This window comes from Nyctibius grandis, chromosome 6 (genome assembly GCF_013368605.1).
Source record: "Nyctibius grandis isolate bNycGra1 chromosome 6, bNycGra1.pri, whole genome shotgun sequence".
Classification (NCBI taxonomy): Eukaryota; Metazoa; Chordata; class Aves; order Nyctibiiformes; family Nyctibiidae; genus Nyctibius; species Nyctibius grandis.
In genome coordinates this window covers 82169880-82191797 of record NC_090663.1, presented here as the reverse complement: position 1 = coordinate 82191797, position 21918 = coordinate 82169880, and the positions used below count along the sequence as shown (strand labels likewise).

Genomic DNA, 21918 nt, shown 5'->3' with positions numbered 1-21918 from the left:
GTGATTATCGGTAATTGAATTACCTGTGAGAGGCGTACAGGAAACGCCAGCATCTTCTTTGTGGCCGCAGTTGTGTTCTCGCCAGGAGCTTTTTGGACACTGTTCTATCGATAATTCATTTCCCGTGCACCGCACTTCATCCAGCAGCACGGGGCCTGAGCCTTCTCCAAAGTAAGCCTGGCTCCACGCCTTGGCAACACCCCTAGCGAAATGTAACAAACACCCGGTCAAGAACAAGGACTCCGCAGGAAGAGCTAAAACATTGCGTATCCAGCTTCTGAAAGAGCAGATGGGACTGCCTGGTAACTGGCAGTGCAGCCCGCCTTATGTCATGTAGCCTGCTGTGGTTCCACAGCCAACTTCAGTCTCAGCTGAGGCTGTGGAGCGACTTAAACATACTGTTTCCACACTTCCACAGGTTGAACATACTTAGAACATCAATTTCTATTGTTTTGCATCTATGAGATTTTCCTTTTCTGTCCCCTTGAAGCGTAATTTTCCTAGAAGAGATTATAGATGTACAGCTTGGGTATGAGGATTCTAATTTTAATTTTCTTTTAATGTTCATATGTAGTAAAAATAATCCTGTATATTTCTACAGTGACTTTCATCTGTTGGCCTCAAAGCATATTAATCAAATCTCAAATACCCAGATGAGGCAGATAGAAGTGATTGTTCCCCATGTAGTCATGTAAAAACCATGGCAAAGAGATCTTAAGTGACTTGCCAATGTCATACCACCAGTCAGGGGTAGCAATAAGAACAGAAAGCAGACCAATGACTAGCCTTGTGTGTGTTACACTCTTCATGTCAGCATAGAGAATTTTGAGCATAAAAACCTACATAAATTGAAAACACTCCATTGTTTCAGCTTTACAGAAATTATGCAGTGTTTAATGCTTGATGATCTATCAGGATTTTTCCAATTCTATTTAAGATACCATGTCTTTCATATGTAAACGTTTTTCATGGTTTGGTTTCTTTCCACTCAATAGTTTCTCTGTTCATATATCCAGTTTAGTTTTTACAGGAGTATTCTCAATATCCGTCTTCTTTTTCAACTTCTAAGATTGAAATGTGTATCTAAATTTTTTACTATAATGTATTACCTTTCTAAAGGATTAGTTTAAATTAATTAACATACAGCTTGGGTGCAGGGCTCTATACTAGTTATTCATTTGCTTTAAAGAGAGTTTTCCACTACCAGCCATACATTGTCATATAACACCTAACAGGAATGGTATGTTCAGCTTATACTGAAAACATGACAGGTCTGGACTATTTTGTTTCGGGATGTAGTAATTCAAACTCTCAACTGGCTTTTGTGACTGTGCGTCAGAATAGTACCTTGCTGTGATGTTTGGGGTTTTTTTAAATGTAAGTTGCAGTAGTTCATGTTTTTAAGGCACTGACTCCTTAATCCATGTACGGATTTAGATAGATGTGGGTTTTATTTCTAGTGCTTTGTATAAATACGTAACAATCTTTGTTCTCTCTTTTTTTTTTTAAAGGAAAACTATACTAAATTTACAATTAGCAATCATACAAATTCTTGGTAAACAGTAAAGGGGTACAGGAAAAAAACAACAGTAAGAGGCTTATAAAAATTAAATTAGGATCAGGAAAAGGTTCTATAAAAGGAAGGATGTGGAAATTCGTGGCAGACACTGTGTAGATGGTAGTGGTCAGTAAATAAAAGCACATACAAAAAAGGTAAATTAAATAATCTGGTTTGCGTTTTCATTTTGTTTAAAATCAATTTGTTTTTAATATTTTCATTCTAATGTGCTTCATTAATCTTGAAAATGCACTGTTAATTTTCAGATTGTTTCTTTGATGACAAGATGCCTTCTTCAAGTGGTGGAGAACATGGACAATATCAAAAAGCAGGTCTTGTTTACTCAGTAGGGAGAAGAGTTATAATCTGCAGGTGCTTCAAAGAAGCAGGTAAGCAAACCAAAAAGATCCTCAAACACTCAGCAGGCAACATTTAGCAAAACACATAGTTTCAGTCTGAAGTTAGTACCTTATTTTTGAGAGACATTTTTAATGAAATGTTACCTTTTCTTCCAAATGACCTTCCTAATTCCAAATAACATATTAGCAGATATCTTGTCTAATTTTTTTTCCTTTAGCAATGCAAGAATAATTTTAATAGATTGGAAATTATATTTTTTCTTGAGCTTTGCAAACATTTCCTGACTGCCCTCACTATTCTTTCATTTAGTATTTTAAGTAACCATGCATTTTTATATGTAGCATTAATTTCCTGAACACTTGTATTTTGCAATCCTGGTAATAGGAAAAAGACCCAAGTCCTCCATCTCTTATATTTCATAAAGAGCTGCTTTTCGAACTGGTTGACATTGTGAATGACTATATAGTAAACTAAGAAAATATAAAATCCATAGGATACACTAAGGCTAATACTTATTTCAAATCTAGGTATTCCATTTATATTTAAGCATATAAATAAATAAAAATGTCTTGGTTTTCCAGTGTATCTTTCTGATGTACTGAGATAGGCTCTGTGAGTTCTTAGTGCTTCAGGCTACTTTTGTAAATTGAGTAAACATGGACCGAAGAGCCTACTTTCAGGATACCTAACTTTATTAACATTACCTTAAATATATTATAGGCTTATTAGGGAAAGCCTGGTTTACTGGTAGTTTTTAAGATGATTGTACTTTGGAACATTATATGTATAAGAGAAATTACCTTCATTTAAGTTCATTGAGTAGCATTTGCATATGTACAAACTTAACACAAAGAGAAAATTCTTGTACTTAACTTCCATTTCTTGTATTTTTTTAGTTCTGATGCTGATTCAAACATATAGAAAATGTTAGAAAAAAAAAAACCCGTATTCATTAAGAAGCTGGCTGAAATCAAAGAGATAATGCTTGACTTCTCTGAATGTTGAAAAGAAATTATACCATAATCTAGTAAAATTCTCTGGAGTTCCAATAAAGCAGAGACAAGACATCCCATTACTATAACAAGGGCAATTTGTATCAAGCAAAAAGTATTTATGAAACCAAATAATAAAATAAATTATCATTATTTATCACCTATTAATGGTAGATTAATATTCTTATAGTTTTATAGGAGTGCTATAGAAAAGCTGAAAGGATGTGGGAAGCTACTTACTGAGATTCTTTACCTTTACAATTTGTGGAATGTTTGCAGATGGATTGACAGTATGCAAATTTAGATTATTTTTAATACTTCATAACTGCTCTACTGCCACTGTTGGTAAAATTTCACAGTAATGAGCACATTTGTCAAGATGTCTTAATTACTCAAGAAATTCTGTAAATCTCTAGACATATTTCAAAAAGACTTAGCACCATCTTAATACAATTTATTTACTCAGAAAACTGAATCAAATTAGAAGCATCTCAGAACTGCAGTTTCTGAACATGAAATATAAGTAATCAAGTGTTTTAGTGTAATCAGTAAGGAGGCAGGGTAGGAGCATGACATTTGTCACTAGTATACAGAAATGTAAAGCATAGCTTAGTAACTTCTCAAACTTACTAATAGTGCCCAATACAAAAGCAGAAAAAGCCTCTAAGAAGACAGACTTTCCATTAGGTATTCTCAATTGAAAATGTACAGGAAGATGGAAATAGAGCATAAGATAAACTGGGGAAAAATGAAAACCTGTTGTCAGAGGAGCATGCTGATTCCCACATGGCTCACCAGGAGATCTAGAAGCTTTGTAAGTACGGCACAGTTCTCATCCTTTTGAGCTAATCTGGATGGCACCAGCAGTTCAAGGCCTCAGTTTCAGGTTACAAAACAAGTACATTCTGGGGGCCACCCGTTAATGCCACAAAGCTTGCTACCTTCAATGCCACTTCTTTTAATTCATTATAATCCCAGCAGGGTTAAACAGGCAAGTTCTGTTCCAGTCTCCTCTGCACTGACCTGCTTAGTTCTCATCCAGTCTGTCTCAGACATAATCCCCTTCTCCTCCTTGGGTTTACATCTTAGTATCTTCTCTTCATCTTGCACCTAGTTCTCTCCCTCTTCAACCCATCTGGCCTTTCATCCGAATTGTCCCTATCTCCTTCCTCTCTGATCCCGCAGTGCTTCTCTTTGCCTCTGACTTCTGCACCATCTTTCCTCAAATACTGAATACTTATCTTCTGTGTGGTATCAAAATCACCCCCGGCTGTTCAGAAGAGGAACAAGAAAATCCTGTTCTGCTGCTGTGACTATATTATGGACCACGCTTAGTTCAGACAGAATCGCTGACAAGCTTAACTGTCAAAACTTCAAACAGATCTCTACTCAGTATATGCAAACTGACAATCTTCAGACTTGTGACTTAAACAAATCTTGACAGATTCCCACAGGCATGCCAAAAAACATATCCTTTCTGACAAAGCAATGCTCTTACTCCAAAGCAAGGAGGCTGTTAGACTCCTCAGTAAAATGGATGTAAGGATTTTAACAGTCAAAGCAACTTCCTTTTCTTCACCTAGCGTTTTTGATTGAAACTTTACTGAAACTGTAGTGAGTTTTCACTAAAAAGTCATTTATTCTGAGACACATCCTTTGTCTGTCCTACAGACAAAATTGTCCCTATCATATGACACTAAAAACTGGATCCCATAAATCAAAGTTCCAGGGAATTGAAAGTAATGGTGCTGTACCTGAACCGTCTATAAATAAACTTAGTTACTGCTTCAAAGTATTAGTGCGATTTTAAAGGAGCATCCAAGTTACGTATCTGACTAACTCTCCTGCTTTGCTGCTGGAATAGAAAATATGTAGAAAAACAGACCCAAGGCCAAGCTGCCGACAGACAACTTCAGCATCTGCATCATCCCACTGATCGTCACAGACAGTCCCCCACTGGCCAGCGTGGTAGACTTCTACTCTTCCTTCGTGAGCGTTGTTCCCACCAGCCAGCCGGATCGGAGTAAAGACAGGGGCTGTGATCAAACATAAGATTATAGGAAAAGGTCATTTCTTTCCCAAAACATTATCCTGATAGTAAAGAAAAAAGAAGATGGCTTAATGGTTTCTCTGATATCACTCAAGAACCACACTTTATTTTTTCTAGTTAGATGGAAAACCTGAAATTAAACTTCTTAGAAATGAGTTCCCCTAAGCTCCACTCTCAGTAGCTGAAGAATATTGTACAGACAAGTAACCATACTGATCTTGAGTTAGTTAAGTGTCAAAGCATTCACAGATACTTAGGGCTGTAAGGCCAAATACTACAGTCAGTCAGTAGGGCTGCATTTCTACCAGTAAGAGCAAAATTGCTCTGTATAGGCTTGGTCCCAGAGGGTAGAATCTGAAGAGGCAAAAATTTTTCCATTGCCACAGAAGTAGAAATTCATCCTCATGTTTTCTCATTACTTTGGTAATTCCAGTCAGAGCAGTGAAATCTCATTGCCTGTGGAGTCTCACTTTAATTGTGTAAGTATTGTTCCCTTCCTGTTTCTGAGATATGGTTTGAGTTTTGTTCCTTTCAAATCATTAGCCCTTTTCTGGTCCAGCAAGAAATTGTCTTGAAAGCATCACTTCTGCATAAAGCTGTAATAATGGAAATAATGGAAACAGCTTAAAACTATGTAAAAAAATAATCGCTCTAGTATTTAAAAGGTTATTTTAGAGTTTCACCATATCTAAAATCTGAATAATTTAAAATGTGATTAATTTTTGTGTAGGCCTTGCATCCAATAAATGCTACCATTTCATCTATTTCTTGATTTAAAAAAAAGAAAATTGAGGGCATTTCTCCAATTTCATCTCACTATTCCACTGGTATGGAATCTGGTTTTTTGTAATCATTTAAAAAGGCTAGTTGCAGTAGAACCTGCAAAATGTGAAAGCTTCATCTAGTCTGCCGAAACTCAGGATCAATTTAATTCATTTCAGATATCCTGGACTCTAAATTACTGATAAACTTGCTGTTAGCATTATTGCAACGGATAACAGTCCTTTAATAAATTTATCAAAGCAAAACAAAGTTTTCTGGTGAAAATGTCCATAAACAGAAGGAAAACCTTACGATCTAAAAGTATAATCTGCAAATTTAGAGTTTTCAGTTTCTTTAGGCAAAACTATTTCTCTTGCTTTGGTCCTTCAACTTGTCTCCTAGCTTAAAAAGATTCTCACTTCCTTCTACACTATAGTTTTCTAAATTGAGACCAAAATAATTTTTCAAGTAATTTATCAAAATATTCCTCATGAATAGTGGAGCTTTAGGACAAAAATGCATCTGCCTTTGGATAGGAACATAAGTAGGAGAGGAAAGGCAGCACAGAACTGGCTGCAGCCATACATATTTTGGTTACAGCTCCTCAGCACGGCCAGCCTGGCCTTTCTCGAGGCCAGCAATATCTTAAATCTGATGACATAACTGCCCATTTAATTGCTGTTTATCATGTTCATTAAAATAATCTGAAATATCTTAAAAGCATTGATAATTTTTTCCTAACTATCCTTTTGACTTGCATGACTGAGGTGTGAGGTAGCAATCTTCAGCCAGGAAAACTTGGACCTGTTTTAAACGTGCACAGAATAGGGCAAAATCTTTACAGTTCCTTGTGCGATGTCATCTACATTCACAATAAGGAATGTCACCCCAACACTTCTGTACCAAAGGAGAAGGCATAGCCTGTTTGTGAAATTGCTGCTCCTCCCTACTGTTCAAGAAAAGCTAAAAAATTGACTTGGAGCATATGTAGCTACCAAAGACAACCTCCAAGTAGACAAATAAATGAATAAATAAATATAATTTTTTTTAAATGTTTAAAAAAAAGTGGGGGGAAACAATCTGACTTTTACAGCCAGAGATTCTCGCTGCTTCACCCTTTCTCACAACCTACATCTCAAAGCAATAATTTGCTTATTGATTATGGAAAGCTAAAAGGTGGTTCAGCTAGTTGCTGCTTGCACAGCATAGAGGGATTTGAAACAGTTAATGATACGATGATTCAATCGGTTTAATTTCGTGTTCCAAGTCTTAATATTTTTTTCTAATTTAATAATGAGTAATTAATAGTACTTGTATTTAAATAAGGTAAGGAGTTAACCAAACCATACGTAATTTTTTTACCCAGGGAAGAGCTACATGTAACAGCAGCTGCCATTTTTTGAGGACATGTTCCATCCTCCCAGACGTCTTTTTCACATAACAGTATATTTTCTTCATCACCACGACAACGCATTTCACTCCAGTAAACAGGAATAAGGCCCAGTCCAGTAAATGGTATGTATTTTGCTGTACCTTTTTCACTGTAAGAAGAATAATCAGGATAGGACATTAGAGTGGGAGGAGGAGAAGTTGGAAGATTTTCTCACGTATAAATCTGGGAGTAGAAAAGAAAGGGCTTTCTTCAGCAGTGTAAATTCATCACATTTTCATACAGTTCAGCATTGTCTTCTGCACAAAGAAAAGTAACAGATGTGACCCAGTTCTCACCATTTTGTTGTGGGATAATTTAGTACAGTGGCCTGTGTTGCTGCAGGGACAGCTACATTCATGTTCTCCTGGTTCTCAACTACAAAAATCAACACAGAGTCCACAGTCCATAGGTGAATCCACAGTACCATCCCCCTGCAGTTATACTTCTAGGAGAGGTAATGCTAAGGGGTCTTTCACCCTTACCCTCTCCTTTACTCCATTAAAACGTACCAGTGCTCTGCCCGTACACATCATATAATACGGTTGTGACCACGGGGCAGTGAAACCGCATCATCCTCCATTAGATCCGGCTCGTGTCCATTATTCAGCCATTCCCATCCATCCAGAACATTTATAAACAGCTTGCTTTCCTTCCCATACTGAATCTCCAGTGAGAATTATTGAGCCATCTGTTCTTCCATATAATGCCCAACAAAATTAAATTAAAAACAAAGCCCAAATATTGTAAAATCAATGGAACAGATGATAGATAGATGGAAGCACCTGAAAAGCACCAGTAATACCTAGTGAGTTCACCTTGTGGTATATAGATCCAAATTTCTGCCAAAGACTCATGATAACAGAAACTTTCAGCTACTGTTTGCTTGGGGCTTTTTGGCCTGGATTCAGATGTAAGCCATTTGTGTTGAAAAGACAAAACCATTCACCTCTATCACTGAACTACTTTTGCTAATAGCAGTCTTGTTCAACTGAAATGTTTAGGGTATGGAAGACAAAATGAACTTATATGAAAACAAGGAAAGGAGACATTGCACGTAGACAGCTGAAGTCATAAGCAAAATCATGGCCTCCAGATGGCTGAACATTTATCTCATCTAATCCTCGTATTTTTATAAGTTGGCATGGTGTGTCCAGATTAGTATGGAACATTATAAAACAGCTTAGATTTAGTTCTGGCTAGCAGTCTTAAAAAGTAGAATAATCATTAGGAATGTCACAGTGCAAGTATGCCATAAAAGCCCCTTACTGCTTGTAGCAAACAAAATCACGACTTTGATATGTGACTGAAAGAAATGTTAGAAAGGCAATAAACCAGCCATCCTGTGTGGCTTATTGCGAAAGTGCAAACTGAATGGAGTGCTAAGGGAGGGTATTCAAGTAATTTGGTTGCCTAACTTGAACAGCATTGATTTTCTAGGAACTGAAATTGCATTTCATTTTTAAAACTCTCTTTTGGTATGGGCGTTTTCTTCCTCCTCAGTTTCATCTTACTATTGCAATTGCAGCATCACTATAGGCATTATCTAGAGTTGAATGCCCAGATTATGTTAAAGGGTCCTGTTGATTAACTCCATTCTGACAGCAGTGGGAAGTAGTGGTCAATGAGGACAATGCAGGGACTTCCAACCTGTCAGATATTACTACAACTTTGTAAAATGTTTCCATGAAAATGTAAAGCTGCAGAACTTGTCTGGTTTTGGGATTTGTTATCAATGTTCAGCTCTGAAAGTAAACCATACAGATTATCTAGTTAGATGAAGATGTGCACAACAAAAATACCACATTTTCCAAAAACCTCGGATGAGTCCCAGATGGTTTTTGGCAGGATAGAATGGATGATTACCAGGGTAACCCCAGGCTCCTGAGAACCAGGAATTTTCCTATGAGTACGAGCCCATGTAAAGTCTAACTCTGGCCACATTTACGTTTTTATAGATTCAGTAACCTCACTGGAGCTGTTCTTAATTGACACTTACATAAGTGAGATGAGGATCAGACCTCATATTTCTGCCCTTGTGGACATCTCCTGGATGTCTAGCAAAGCAGTTCTTGTTTGCCCTAAGCTTTTCTGTCCTGTTCACACTTTTCACTTTGAAAGCAAAGCATCTACCGTGGCCTGCTCTTCTCCAGATCCCATATACAGCTTCCAGATGAAATACTGATTCTCACAGCAACCTCTTTGAAGTACAATGCAATTGAAAGAAGCGAAGGATTCTAGGAAGAACAACTTCAGCATTCAACAACTTTCAAACAGAAAAAACAATCATCAAACACAAAAAGCGCTCAGGATTTGCAAACTATGTTGTCCTTTATACTGAAACATTATTAAAATAAGTTGACTGATTTTTAGTCAGACTTACCCAAGTGCAAGCTGTCGGCATACGACTGTTGCATCATTATTGTCCCAATGGCTCCCACAGATTGTTCCCCAGATTCCATTCAAATAAACCTCCACTATACCTTCAAACTCATTCTTGCCACCCTGGAGTCTCACTGACCCTAGTTAAAAAAAAATAAAAAGATTAAAAAATGAAGCCTCCAAGATATTTCGCTGCTCAGTTAATGAATCCCACACAAAAGACTCCGAACCTGATTTCCCCTCTGTAGAGAGAGTTCCTGTTTCATGTATTACCATCTTTGCGCTCTTTGGGTGAGCTGCTTCTAAGAAGCACTCTGGCACATACAACATTCTTATACAGTGATATACAAAAAGGAGATAACCTTATTTTTTTACATGAGGAAAACATTTTGCTTCTTGTACTGAAATTATATCACATTTCTGATCCTTCTGATGCTACAATTTAGTTAAAGATATAACTAAAAAAAATAGTATGTATAGACTACACATAATTATTTAGATGTGGTTACCTCTACCCAAATGAGCAAAAAGTATATATACAGGAGTGCTATACTTTTATCTTCCACATAATTCCATCCAACTTAAGGGAATCATAAAACAACCACATGGACAGCATAGCTTTTGCTCTGACCCATGTAACATTATGCATGTCATGGATGTCAGCAGTTTATTTTAGCCAAAGAATGCATTTGTTCATACTTGTTCTCAGACAGAAAAACATAGGATGTAGTTCTATTAATTCATGAGAGGTCGTCCTTTACCAAATTCTCAGACGAAACAAGCTAAAAACATGAGGAGCTGTCTAAAAGAAGAGAAAAAAAAAATCTGCTCTTGAGAGCTACAGAACACAGAAATCCAAGAAAATTAATAGATTTTGCATTTTTATATTGAAGTATTTTTACTTGAGGTACCAGGTGCATCTGCTGTTGAAGGTAGCCAAGTGCCACTGGTAAAGGTGGGAAAAAGCTGGTCATAGGTATAACTCTACAGAAGCAGAACAGAGAGTCATAACAGAGCAGTATTTCAACAAGAATACACTTCTGTTAAATTATCAAACATAGCCTAATTGTATGCATTAGTATTGCCTGAAATCTCAGTTAATCCATCTGCCTCTCTTCTGTGATCTACTTAAAATCAGAAGCTAAACCATCATCCAGTTTGCAGAGTTTTTGGCAATGGGAGAAAACAGTCAATGTTCATGCCTGCATTTCATTGTATATGTGTTCATGTATGTGTAAATCATGATAATAATAATAGGTAGATCCACTTTTTCTTCTCAGCTTGCACTCAGATTGTGTCCTGGTTTTAATTTAGTTCAGTATATTTTATAAAACCACAAAGCCAAACGACTGCCAAATAACTCGAGGAATTAATTAACCTCAGACTTGGTTTTGTGTGTTCCTTTTTGCCTATTTACCTTCTCAGCAGTAACTTACTGTGCGGCAAATTACAAACCAAATTTACTCAACTCATGTTACAGAGTGAGCTATCATTCCGAACAGAGGATTATTAATGAGCTAATTATAACAATACTGTAGACACATTGCACATTGTTTATCTGTCTTTATAATTTTTCTCTTTGCGTTTTTCTGTCACATAGAGACAGAGTCTGGAATTCTGTTTATTTCTGCTCTTCACCAGACTTTTGTATAGACTATTATTTTCACTTGAAACATCAACTTGCAGTCATAGCAAAGTGATTCCTGACATACCAGAAAGCAATTTTGACGATGTCATCTCCAAAAATAAGTTTATTTTTGTGCATGATTGCTTACAGTCCTGCATGACACCTACTGAAATCAATACAGTGTTTCCTGAGTACACATTACACAATATTTCTATTCAAATATTTGAATAAGGGAGTGCTTGAAGAATAAAATTCTCTTCTAAGGTCTCCATGGCAGAATTTGGCTCACTCCTCTTTCTGTATTTACAGAATTCCCAATGACAACAGTAACAGAACTTATTCACGTACACAGAGCAAAAGATAGCACAAGAGAGAACTTTTGCACATCAGAAACTTTTTTCCCAGCAATTAAAAATGAAAGAAAGCTGAAATCCTTTGCAGCTCTGGTAGAAGCCTCAGGAAAGATGTTTGAAAAGCAAAGAGTTCTCACTGTGGACATGTACCGTTAAACAAAGAAAACAGCCTCTCCCTCACCACCCGCTCCCCTAAAGGACCCTGGGTGACGTTTGTCCCTGTTGAAGTGGGAAAGCACGCTGCTTGTATCAGTTGGTAAGGAAGGGAAAGTAACTGCAAGGGACAGTGCCTTTTTTCCATGTGTCTGTGGGAAAAGACATAGAAGAAAACAATAAATGAGGGATTTTTTAAAAATTCATCTAATAATCTCAACAAAATATTTTGGTTTGCCTTTTTCCTACAGATCTACAGCTGCATACAGGAACACCGATGTTTTATGAAGGGTAGTAGCAAGAATAACAGACCTTTGTTCATCTCACAAGAAAATATGATAAAGAACCAGCTTCTATGATATAAAAGAGAAAACATCAAGATGATTGTTAAAGGTAATTTTGTAACACATTTAAAATATTCTTGATTTTCACCTGATAATGTAATCTAGAAAGAAAGAAAAAGAAAGCCTATTGTTACGTTACTAACATTAAACCTTCTACTATGCCTGCTGTTTAATAGAGTTAACTGAATATATGGTATAAGAATTCTAACATGCTGGTTGCATTGACTCACTACTCTCCTCATAGGACAGTAGTGATAACTACAGCTATGATTACCCTAAACCATCCAGGGCAAAATCCAGCATACTCTCCTCAAGCAAAACAATAAGTAAAACCACTTTTTTTAAAGGGAAGTGGGAATTGAAAACCGTCTGAGAAGTTAATATTTCTAATGTATTTTTCTAAGTCCAGCCTAAGTGTCTCTAGCTCAGTATTTCAGCACTGTATCCAACAAGAGCAAAATGATACAGTATTTTGTGTTTCATGTGCACTTTGAAGTATGTATCAACTTACATCATATGACAAGTCATAGTTGTGTAGCAAACAAATCACAGAGCAAACTAATGAAAAAATGATTGCTCTGTTTACTCAAAATGTTGCGGTATTCAGACCCTTGGTAGTTATTTTACTGGATCAAGAATTACATTAGTTACAGTAGCATGGATACGTCATAAAACATAACAGAACTTTAAAATACAGACTTTCATTTCAGTAGCTTATTTTTTCTTTCCAATAGATAAAACTCTTACATCATAATGAAACACAGATCTGTGTTTCATGTATAAAGTGGTCATAGGGAATTGCAAGATGACCAACATTATCTGCCATCATGTATGTTTATGCTGTATTACCAAGTGTCTGTATTACTCATGATTCAATATTTGTTATTAAGAATGTGTTAATATCTTATTTACAAGATAATCAGTGTTTGTGTTGTTAAAATGACCAGGAAGTATCCTTTCACTCCATAGGCAGCAAAAAAACTAATATTTAGCATGATTAAAAGGATATTGGTTAATTCTTAGTGTCACTGGTTTCAGTTTCCTACTGTTATATTTTAACACCTCAAGCCCATACACCTCAAGCACCTCAACACATGTGCCCAAGGGGCTTCCCTCTGTGCTCCCCCTAGGGAACAAGATCTGGAGAAAAGCATCTGAATTACTTCTTAGGAAACAGGTCTGGCTTAAGCATATGCATTGGAGGCTCTAGGTTTCTGGAGCTGTAGATATGGTAGCGTCTCAATTTTTTAAGCTATGAGTTTTCAGCTCTTTTAGTTGCTGAAAAAAAACTAAATATGTTGGGAGTAGAGCTAATGCAGTAGTAGCTACTCTGGTTTTTGTGCAGTGCTCTGAGGAAACACACTCTCTCCCCTCTCCACCAACTCAATATGGTGTCAAGCCTCTGCTTAAAGTGCTTGTCAAAGCTTCACTGTCTCAACCCCAAGCTCAACAGCAGGGAACATGAGTACAGGGATCCTGCCCATGGCTCTCAATGGCCTCCTCAGCACTGGTCAGGAAGAGGAAGGATGAGGAGAGGTGAATTGGCCCCACGAAAGTTAGAAAAAAGGCCACAGACCCACAAAGCAGGCCTACTGGGCAGCTCTAGACACATACTGTGGTCTTACGATGGACTTAATTCAGCCCTATATTGAATACAAATCTACTGTCTTGACAGAAAGGCATTCATTTATATACACTCAAAAAATACGTATGCGTTTCTTCTAATTGTGTTCTAGCCAAGGTTACTGACGGTCAATTCATGTTGTTTACATACAGTCTGGTAATTTTAGTTGCTCTGGTATCTGCCCAAGTCAGAGTCTTTCCGATCTGCTATTACAGTTTAGAAGAGATTAAGTTATACTTGCAAATGCAAGGAAGTAAGGGTATCCAGTGGGTGCTGCTGAGACTTGCTCCGCAACACCTGCCATATAGGCTCAAGATGAGACACACAGGAAAAAAGGGAGAGGAGAACCTCTCAGCCAACTTTTAATTAACTCCAAAAAGCAGAAGAGCTTCAAAGGAATTGTGCTGTTGTGCTTGGCCTCTTTTCCTGTACCATTCTCACATCCAGAGGTGCTGGGTAACTTCAAACCATATTTTATTTTCTACATTTCACCGAGAACAAGCACTGTTACTGTGTGTGGCTGAATTGCAAATAGAATGGGAATCACTTCCACTTCTGCTGTACGTGTAAGTGCTGCAGCAGTGAGGTTTATGGTGTTGGCTAAAGGTGTGCCGGTAGTTTCTTCGCAAACACGTATGTCCAAAGGTTTGTAATTTGGCTGTAAATGTAGATTTGGAAAAGAGCGATCAGAAGTAGAAGTCACCTGTGCCTTTCACCCTGGTGCTGGGTGCTCTGAAATTGCAGATTAAAGCAAAGCAAAAGTAGTATTTTGAATTTTGGAGACCTGTAAAAACAACAAACATTTTTTATTTCTGCTTTCATTTCCAAGGTGTTCCAACATGGGACAATGCCACAGAAAGCCCCTGCACTGATAATTCATCTCTGTTGCCTTGGAGTCTGGTTAAGTCCAAACTGACATAAAGTGTGAGGGTCTTCCATTGATATATGCTGTTGATATATGCTGTATATCCCATGTAACCACGTTACAACTCACAGCACTTCAGAACACTAGTGGATGATTCATAATACATATAAAAAAGTCTATCCCAGTTTCAGAATGAAACTAATTCATCGGTTTGCATGAGGTACTTGTAAAAAGCTACCTGTAGTATAGGTCAAATCTAACACAGTTCAAATCAATGGAAACTTTTCTTCCCTTCCACCATCAGGCCTGGCTAAAATCAAAGAAATTAATCCTGATGACTGCAGCAAAACTGTGGATGACACTCATGCGATCAATGAATGCTGTTGTCCATGGCTTTCCTGAGCACTGCTCTTAGTCTAAAATTATAATTATTTTCTCCTGGTATTTTAACCTTGAAAAAGGGTGCATCCATCAGAACTACTTTTTAAGAACTACCTTGAGAACTTTAGCAGATAGCAGTATTGCATACTCAAGGATCCTTGTATTAGAAGTTTCATAAATATTTTATGTACCAAGTGTGTAATGTGCTGAATTGGTTCCTCTGCAGCAGTGGGATTCATCATGTCAACGATCAATGGTTTAAGGCTCTGAAAAATAAACTGAAGTGTTAGGAAGGTAACAGGCTCTAAAGGACTGCAGTTGTCTTATGTGGTACAGAGCTGCAGAAAATGAGGGGTCTTATGCTGTGCAGCTGTAATAAGAACGGTTCCAGAAGAGCTGCTTCTTAGAAGGAAAATATAGACATTCATGTTTAATTTTTCATCATATTTTTTTCTTTAACCCTATGCTATTAAAAAAAAAAAAAACAAAACCCCAAAAGACCTTCCATCAACTGCCTGGACTGTAGCGTTACAGGTAGAGAGAATAAGCTAATGTTTAGACTATGAGCCTGAGGCTTGATTCTTCTCTCACAAAAGTTTAGTGAAGCATTATTTGATTGGCATTAGTGGAATTACCCTGTGATAAAAGCAATTTAAATGGAAAGAATCTACAATCTGGCCATTCTGGAAATGTGTATTTTATTTCCAGCTCTGCCACTGATTGGTAGTGTGACCTCTGGCGAAGACACTTACCCTCTCTTGTATTGTTTCCCCTTTGTAAACTAAAGAAAAGTAGTTAAACGACTTTATTCAATTAATTAGATATGTAACAACATAGCATGAACAACATAGCGTGCAGAATACTGTAACTACATGCCACATAAACACTGTGCGGCAGCAGTTGCTTCCAGGCACTGAAGTAGGCCTATTTTTTGAAGCATAAGTACCTTACAGGTAAGTTGTTATTAGCAGTAACTAAAATACTAAATTCTGCTGCACTTATGCTGGCTCTGTGTACAGGGTACTCTCGTACTCATTTATTTTCCTCTATGATTTTCTTGGTTAATCATGATAATTTATATTTATTTGTATTTGGGGTTTACTCGCTTTCAAGGCATGAATAAATAATATTACCCAGATGTCTCTCATTTTAGAAGGAAGGAAATGAAACACCAAAATCTATTATTTGAAATTATAAAACTGATTTTAGACTGGTGCCACATAGTATAATTGCAAAGGTGTGCTTTTTTTTAATTTTTCATCGTTAATGTTTAAGTATAAAGGAGTTTCATATATACACATGCACAAAGTTTAGCCAATTAACTTTGCAGATAAGTCTTAATATTTAAGCTAGAAAAGCCAGGAGATTTACAGTTAAGGCTTTGAGCATGGTATTTTAGTTAGTTATTGCAGGTGCCTAATAACTGAGTATGGGCTTCTTTAGCATATGTACTAAAGCAACAGACACAGCGAGTTTGTCTCTGAATAGTCTGTCCTTCCCTATCTATAAACTGCATCATAACATTGCCTTACTTGCATTTCTTTGCTTCTTGTAAGAAAGGAACATACTTCAGGACAAATGTTGTAATGATGGTTATTTCTGGGCAAATGGCTTGATTTATTTCCATGTTCCACCTTAAGCCATCTCACACACTCTCTAATCTTTCGTATCGCCTCCACAAAGGCTTTGGGACAGACATTTGCCCTGTTGATGTCACTGAGAGTTTACCACTGAGTCCAACAGAAGCAGATGACCTTTCAATTAGGATGTATTGGCTATTGTTCAGAAGCTATGTCCTCCCTCTTACCAGGGGCTAACCTGGATTTCCCTTTTTGGGCAGGGGGAAAGCATTCTGAAAAGACTGAAGAAACACAGCTACACCCAAACCATGTAGTATTTTTGGCGTTCCTTTACTTAAATCACATTCGTGCTGAACTTACAGGGGATTCTGGAATTTACTTTACTAAGTGCAAGATGGAGTTCTTAGCAATAAAATGCCACCTTCTTCTTCACTGTAACATATTAGACCAAGTCCTCACAAAGTATTTTGGGAACCAGACTGAAGAATGCTGAAAAAAGCTATGAATATGATGGGCTAAATCAAAGAAGCAACTGTGGGACCCTTTCCCAAACTGAGACCAGTCAAAAGGCGTGAAGTCTTCTGGATCTTTTTTCATCTGTGTCTAGTTATCTGTTTTCTCCTCCATGGCATCAGCTGCCTGGTATTCTTTCCAGGGAAACATCTGTAAGGCATAACATCATTCTGTCTTCTTGAAGGAGTACAACATTAGACTTGGAACACAGCTTTGGAAGCTGCATTTTTTTTAATGCATAAATGATTAATATGGACCTTGGTGCCTCCATATGCTCTTCATGTGATATTTTATACCAATATGTATAATTATCACATTGTTCAAATTATCATCTTTTTTTCACACACCTTCTAGGGCTATTGTTGGAAGAGAAAGATAACAGTCCTCTTCAGAGATCTGAAAGTAAATTAATTAAAAAACCAAACCCACCCCAAAACCAACTTCCACAAGAACAAAATTATGAATAATAATATTAATGATCAACTTCCTTGTTGACCTTGCAATATTACAAAAAAAAAATGGCAACTAATAAGGGAATTTTTATTTTCATTGCAACAATTATGCTTGATCATTTTTAGTATAGGTACAGATAGGACATAGTTCTTATTTAGGTAGGAGATAATACCAGAGCAATGCGGGATAAAATGTGAAGTCATTCAAAACCAGACTGTACATAAATATAGTTAACCCTGTGGAGGGCTGCCAACACTGATGAAATGTAAAGCTGATCAGCTGCTCAAGGGCTGAGCGCTGAAATTGCTGTTCAGTCCTTACGCACTGAAAACTTCCCCTGAAGTCAAGGAGAGTTTCGCTAGGAGTGTGGGGGGGGCAGAGCGCAGGTCTCTCGGCTGCGTTCACAGATGTCCTCAAGCACCAGCGCTAACTTGCAAACCCCGTTGTCCCAAGATGTGGGCGAAAAAAGAAAGAGATACTATGGGAGCAGTTCGCGTTTAGAGCGAGGCATCCTTGTGCTTTTCCTTCCGCCGCTTCACCTCTATACCCCCCGCGCTTCCCAGGGGAGCGTGCCCGGTCACAACAGGGGAATGCCGGTCTTGGCTAACCGATCCTACCGGTACGTACGGCACAGCTGCTTAACGCGATTTACCTGGTATTAAAATAGCGTCGGAACAAACCCTCTGTCTTTCGGTGCATCTGCTGATGCAAAAGTTTAAACTCCCCTCTCAGAAAAGCCTCTGCTGTCACTTCGGCAAAAGGCGTCCGTCCCCGGGTTCCCTGGTCCGACCCGGGTGCGGGATGGTGAGAAGGCGCCGCCCGCTCAGCCCCTCCGTCCCGCACCTCCGCACCAGCCCGGGCTCCCGGCGGCCGCTCGCCCCCTCCCCGCGGCCCAGCGCCCCCGCCCCACTCACCTCGCTCGCAGTCGGCGCGGCCCCGCTCCACCCGGCCCCGGCCGCCCCCGGGGGCGCACCCGGGCCGCCCGCCGCCGCCGGGCAGGGCGCAGGAGCTGCGGCGACCCCGCGGTGCCCGGCCCGCCGTCCCCCGCCGCGGGAGGGCGGGCGCCGCCGGTGGCCAGGGGCGCGGGGCCGCGGCGAAGCCCCCGGCAGGGGGGCAGCCGGCGGGGGGCGGCGGCGGGGTCGCGGCGGAGGGCTGCGGGTGGCGGGCGGCCGGGAGGCTGGCGGAGACCTGCCCCAGCCCGCGGGCTCCGGGGATCGTCCCTATCACCAGCGCCACCACGAAGCCGGCGAATGTCATGGTGCCAGTCCCGCCGGCTCGGGTCCATCTCCCCCTCTCATCGCGCCCGGGATGCGAAGGGGGAAGGCGGGGCCGCGGCGTCCCGCTAATCCCCCCCGCCGCACACCCCTGCCGCCCTCCCCACGGCTCCCCTGCCTGCGGGGGCAGGGCGAGCGGGGCGCGGAGAGGCGCGCAGCCCCCGCGGCGCGGCCGGCAGCGGCGTTTGCGGCTACCTGCCGCAGCTTCCCGAGCGCGGGGGAGCAGCGCGGCCGCCCGGCCCCGCGCAGCAGCCGCTCCGGCAGCCCCGGCGGGGGTTCGGAGGGGGCCGCGCATCGACCGCGCCTCCCGGAGCCCGGCCTCGGGGGTCCCTACCGCTTCCCCGCCAGCCCCCGGCGCTGCCGGCCCCGCACCTCCCCGGCCGCCCTCCGGGTTCGTCGCTGCCAGCGGTCCCGCCGCAGCCCCGCAGGCTCCCCACCACCCCGCTTCTCTCTCGCACTTGGGGCTCCCCTACCAGCCACCTTGTTCTCTGCCCTCGCCCCCGCGGCTGGGGCTGCCCCGACCCCTCTGACAGCCTCACAAAGAGCAGAAGCAGCCCAGGCAAAGCCTGGCCCGGGGCGGGGGCGCGCAGCTTCGGGGAGAGAGGGGCAAAACGGACCCGCACGGCGGCTGGGGAGGCAGAGGGACGGAGAGAGCCCCAGACGTGTCTGCGGGAAACAAAGGGGCTGGAAACAAATGCCGTGAAGAGAAATGTCTTCGAGGGTTTAGCTTTATCCCAGCCCCATGTGCTCTGAATAGTAATCTGCTTATTCCCAACCGCTGCAGAGTTCTGCATGACCTGATCATCTCTGATTTCCTTTTTCTACCAGGATGGCTGTCAGTTAGTTTTGCCTCTTTGTCTCATATTGTTCAGTATTTCCACAACCTTGCGTTATGACTAGAGTCTAAAAGAGAAAGAGCGTGCTTTCTGCTTTCTATGTGGGATCCCAGGTATCTCCAGTAAACAGTGGCCTTCCTTCAGCAGCCTCCAAGCTGTTCAAAAGGTGCAAAATGCAACTGTACCAATTTAAGCCTTTGTTTATAAGAACAAAAGAGCTCCAGTGCTCAGGAATAGCAGGTCCTACAGTGTTTGGTATTACCTGTATTCATTTTAGTTCTGCTCGTCTGTGATTAATTTATTATTGTAACATAACAGTTAGTATTTTAATCACTCACAAAGTTAAAGAATACTCTGCTGGGGTTTCCACAGCAACATGATAACTATGGTATCACATGTGTCTGTTGCACTTCTTTAAGGATATAAGTGCACAGATTGTGCTTTCTTTCTGAGGTTTCTTCTGGAGTTATGTGTATGCATTAGTTTAGAAACTGTCAGGACTGGCAAGAATTTAATTTATTTTCAAAATATTTGAATATATACAAGAGGTTAGCCTGAAAGCAACTCATTATGGCCATTTTTAAATTGTCTGAAAATTTGTTGCTGTCAGGACAAGTTGGTTGCTTTTATCCTTTGGAAGGACCAGTTAAAAGCATGCTCAGCCTAGCTGGTTAAGGCTTCCTTCATTGCCTAATAAACACTTCTTGGCATCACAGTAACAGCAATATTTCATTTTCCCTGACCTAAGCTCTTTTTTTCCCCCTCTAGCCTGGAAGAGGAAGGGTTCTGCTCATCAGCACAGGAGGAAGAGAACAGATGAGTATGATGAATCTTGCAAAACACTTGAGGCAAAGCTTTGAGTCTGGTACTTATTCATGTATTCTGATTTCATTTGTCTCCCCAAGGTGTGTGGGCTAGCAGGAATCTTACGTGCAGTGAACTTTCTTTGCCTATGTAGGGTAGAGGTGTTTGTGCTTGAGGTTGCAAAATGGTACTAAGCAGGAGGTGGGGGGAAAGAGGGAGATTACACAGGGAAAAAGGTTTGGAAGTAACTAGAATTAAAAAGAAGCATCGAGAAGGAAAAAGCAATTGTCATGATTCCCTCCCAAGATAGGGTTCAGGTTTAATCGGATGATCCACATGTAAGATTCACTCTTGAACATTTTAATTTTTATCATGATTGTTATTTGTGATGTAATCATATAAGGAGAATGAGCCTTAATTTGTTTTAATAACTGTAAATTAGCTTTCACTGTGATGTGAGGCCTGTTAATGCTACAGGAAATAATGCTTTTGTTAGAATTTACAAAGTAGGGACTTGGTCTGGCTTCCATTGAAGACACTGATAATAGCTTCACTGTAAGTAGGAGGGGCCCTTTTCTAAGAAGTACTGGGACTGATGCAGTTTGCTTTTCCAGGATGTATACTTTGCACTTGGGTTGCAGCTTCTGTCTTGGCTAGAGTATCTACAAGTGTCTCCCCCATACGGGTTCTCTTGTGTTTCAACTGCGTGAGCTCATGTTGCAGTTTTTCCTTTGGCTGTGGCACTTACAGGTGCCATGTATAAAATCACTCCATCTGCTTGATGACTTTTATTAACGCTCGTGGGAAGCTCATCATCTGTGTGACTTCTATCTCTGTCGCATTTCTCACAGTCGGTCGAAAGTTATTAGGAAAAGCAAAGACAAAGCAGGAGTTACATGGACAGAGTGTGTTTTTTGAGAACCTTGATTCTTTTGGACCTCACACGTAAAATAACAGAATTACAAGTGCACCTAAAATGACACTGCTCTGTGCTTTAAGCGTGGACTTTACCTTCACATGTTTATAAACAAGAAACAAAGGCTTATTACTCTGATAGAGCTTTAAAAAGATGCCAGATAGGAGATGTTCTTAGTGCATTTGGTTGTCTTAAAAAGTTTTCTCTCTGCTGTACAAAACTGTTGAAAACTCATTCACAAATTGAGTTAGAAATGAAAAGGAAAGAAAAAATTATGTTTGCTCAGGACAATAAGCAAGTAGATCTTTGGAAACCTCAAAAGGTCTCAGTGGAGCTGGGCATTACGTACAACTTTGATTCTGAAATTACAGTATCCAACTTTTCAGAAAAAAATTGCCACAAAATGTTGAGAAAATACTAAATCTTTGGAAACTGTGGTAGTTATACTCCTGCAGCAGCACTGCGGGATTTAAAGTTAGTAATCTGTGTTTAACAAGGGCTCCATTTTTATATGAAAAGAAAGGCTTGTTTTGGTCTTTCTAGGTCGGTAGAGAAAACAATCCATTAAGATGACATTACAGTGGGTGAACTGGCTCCAGCTGAGGTACGTAGCAGTTCTCCCTTTCACAAAAGATTTTCAATACTTAATCTTAGTATTTAGT

The 21918-nt window shown here is 40.0% G+C and overlaps 2 protein-coding genes across 5 annotated transcripts in view; one reads left to right on the top strand and one right to left on the bottom strand.

Annotated features, from left to right (window-relative positions):
- Nucleotides 1-18723, bottom strand: part of PRSS12 (serine protease 12) — a 45891-nt gene extending 27168 nt beyond the window's left edge. The window contains exons 1-5 of the mRNA XM_068404254.1: nt 18341-18723; nt 9535-9673; nt 7085-7263; nt 4796-4946; nt 24-202 (exon numbers count right to left, since the gene is read on the bottom strand). Of these exons, the coding sequence (XP_068260355.1) occupies nt 24-202; nt 4796-4946; nt 7085-7263; nt 9535-9673; nt 18341-18683 (991 nt within the window). The 5' untranslated portion in view covers nt 18684-18723. The remainder of the gene's footprint in view (nt 1-23; nt 203-4795; nt 4947-7084; nt 7264-9534; nt 9674-18340) is intronic.
- Nucleotides 1-21918, top strand: part of METTL14 (methyltransferase 14, N6-adenosine-methyltransferase non-catalytic subunit) — a 90355-nt gene that overhangs the window by 31293 nt on the left and 37144 nt on the right. For 2 of the 4 annotated variants that reach the window (XR_011048492.1, XR_011048490.1), the window contains exons 4-6: nt 1825-1947; nt 7089-7237; nt 11918-13026. The gene's annotated coding sequence lies outside the window, so the exon portion shown is untranslated. Of the gene's footprint in view, nt 1-1824; nt 1948-7088; nt 7238-11917; nt 13027-14463; nt 15971-20304; nt 20402-21918 lie in introns of those variants that run through there. The other 2 variants (XR_011048489.1, XR_011048491.1) reach the window with 2 other exon arrangements.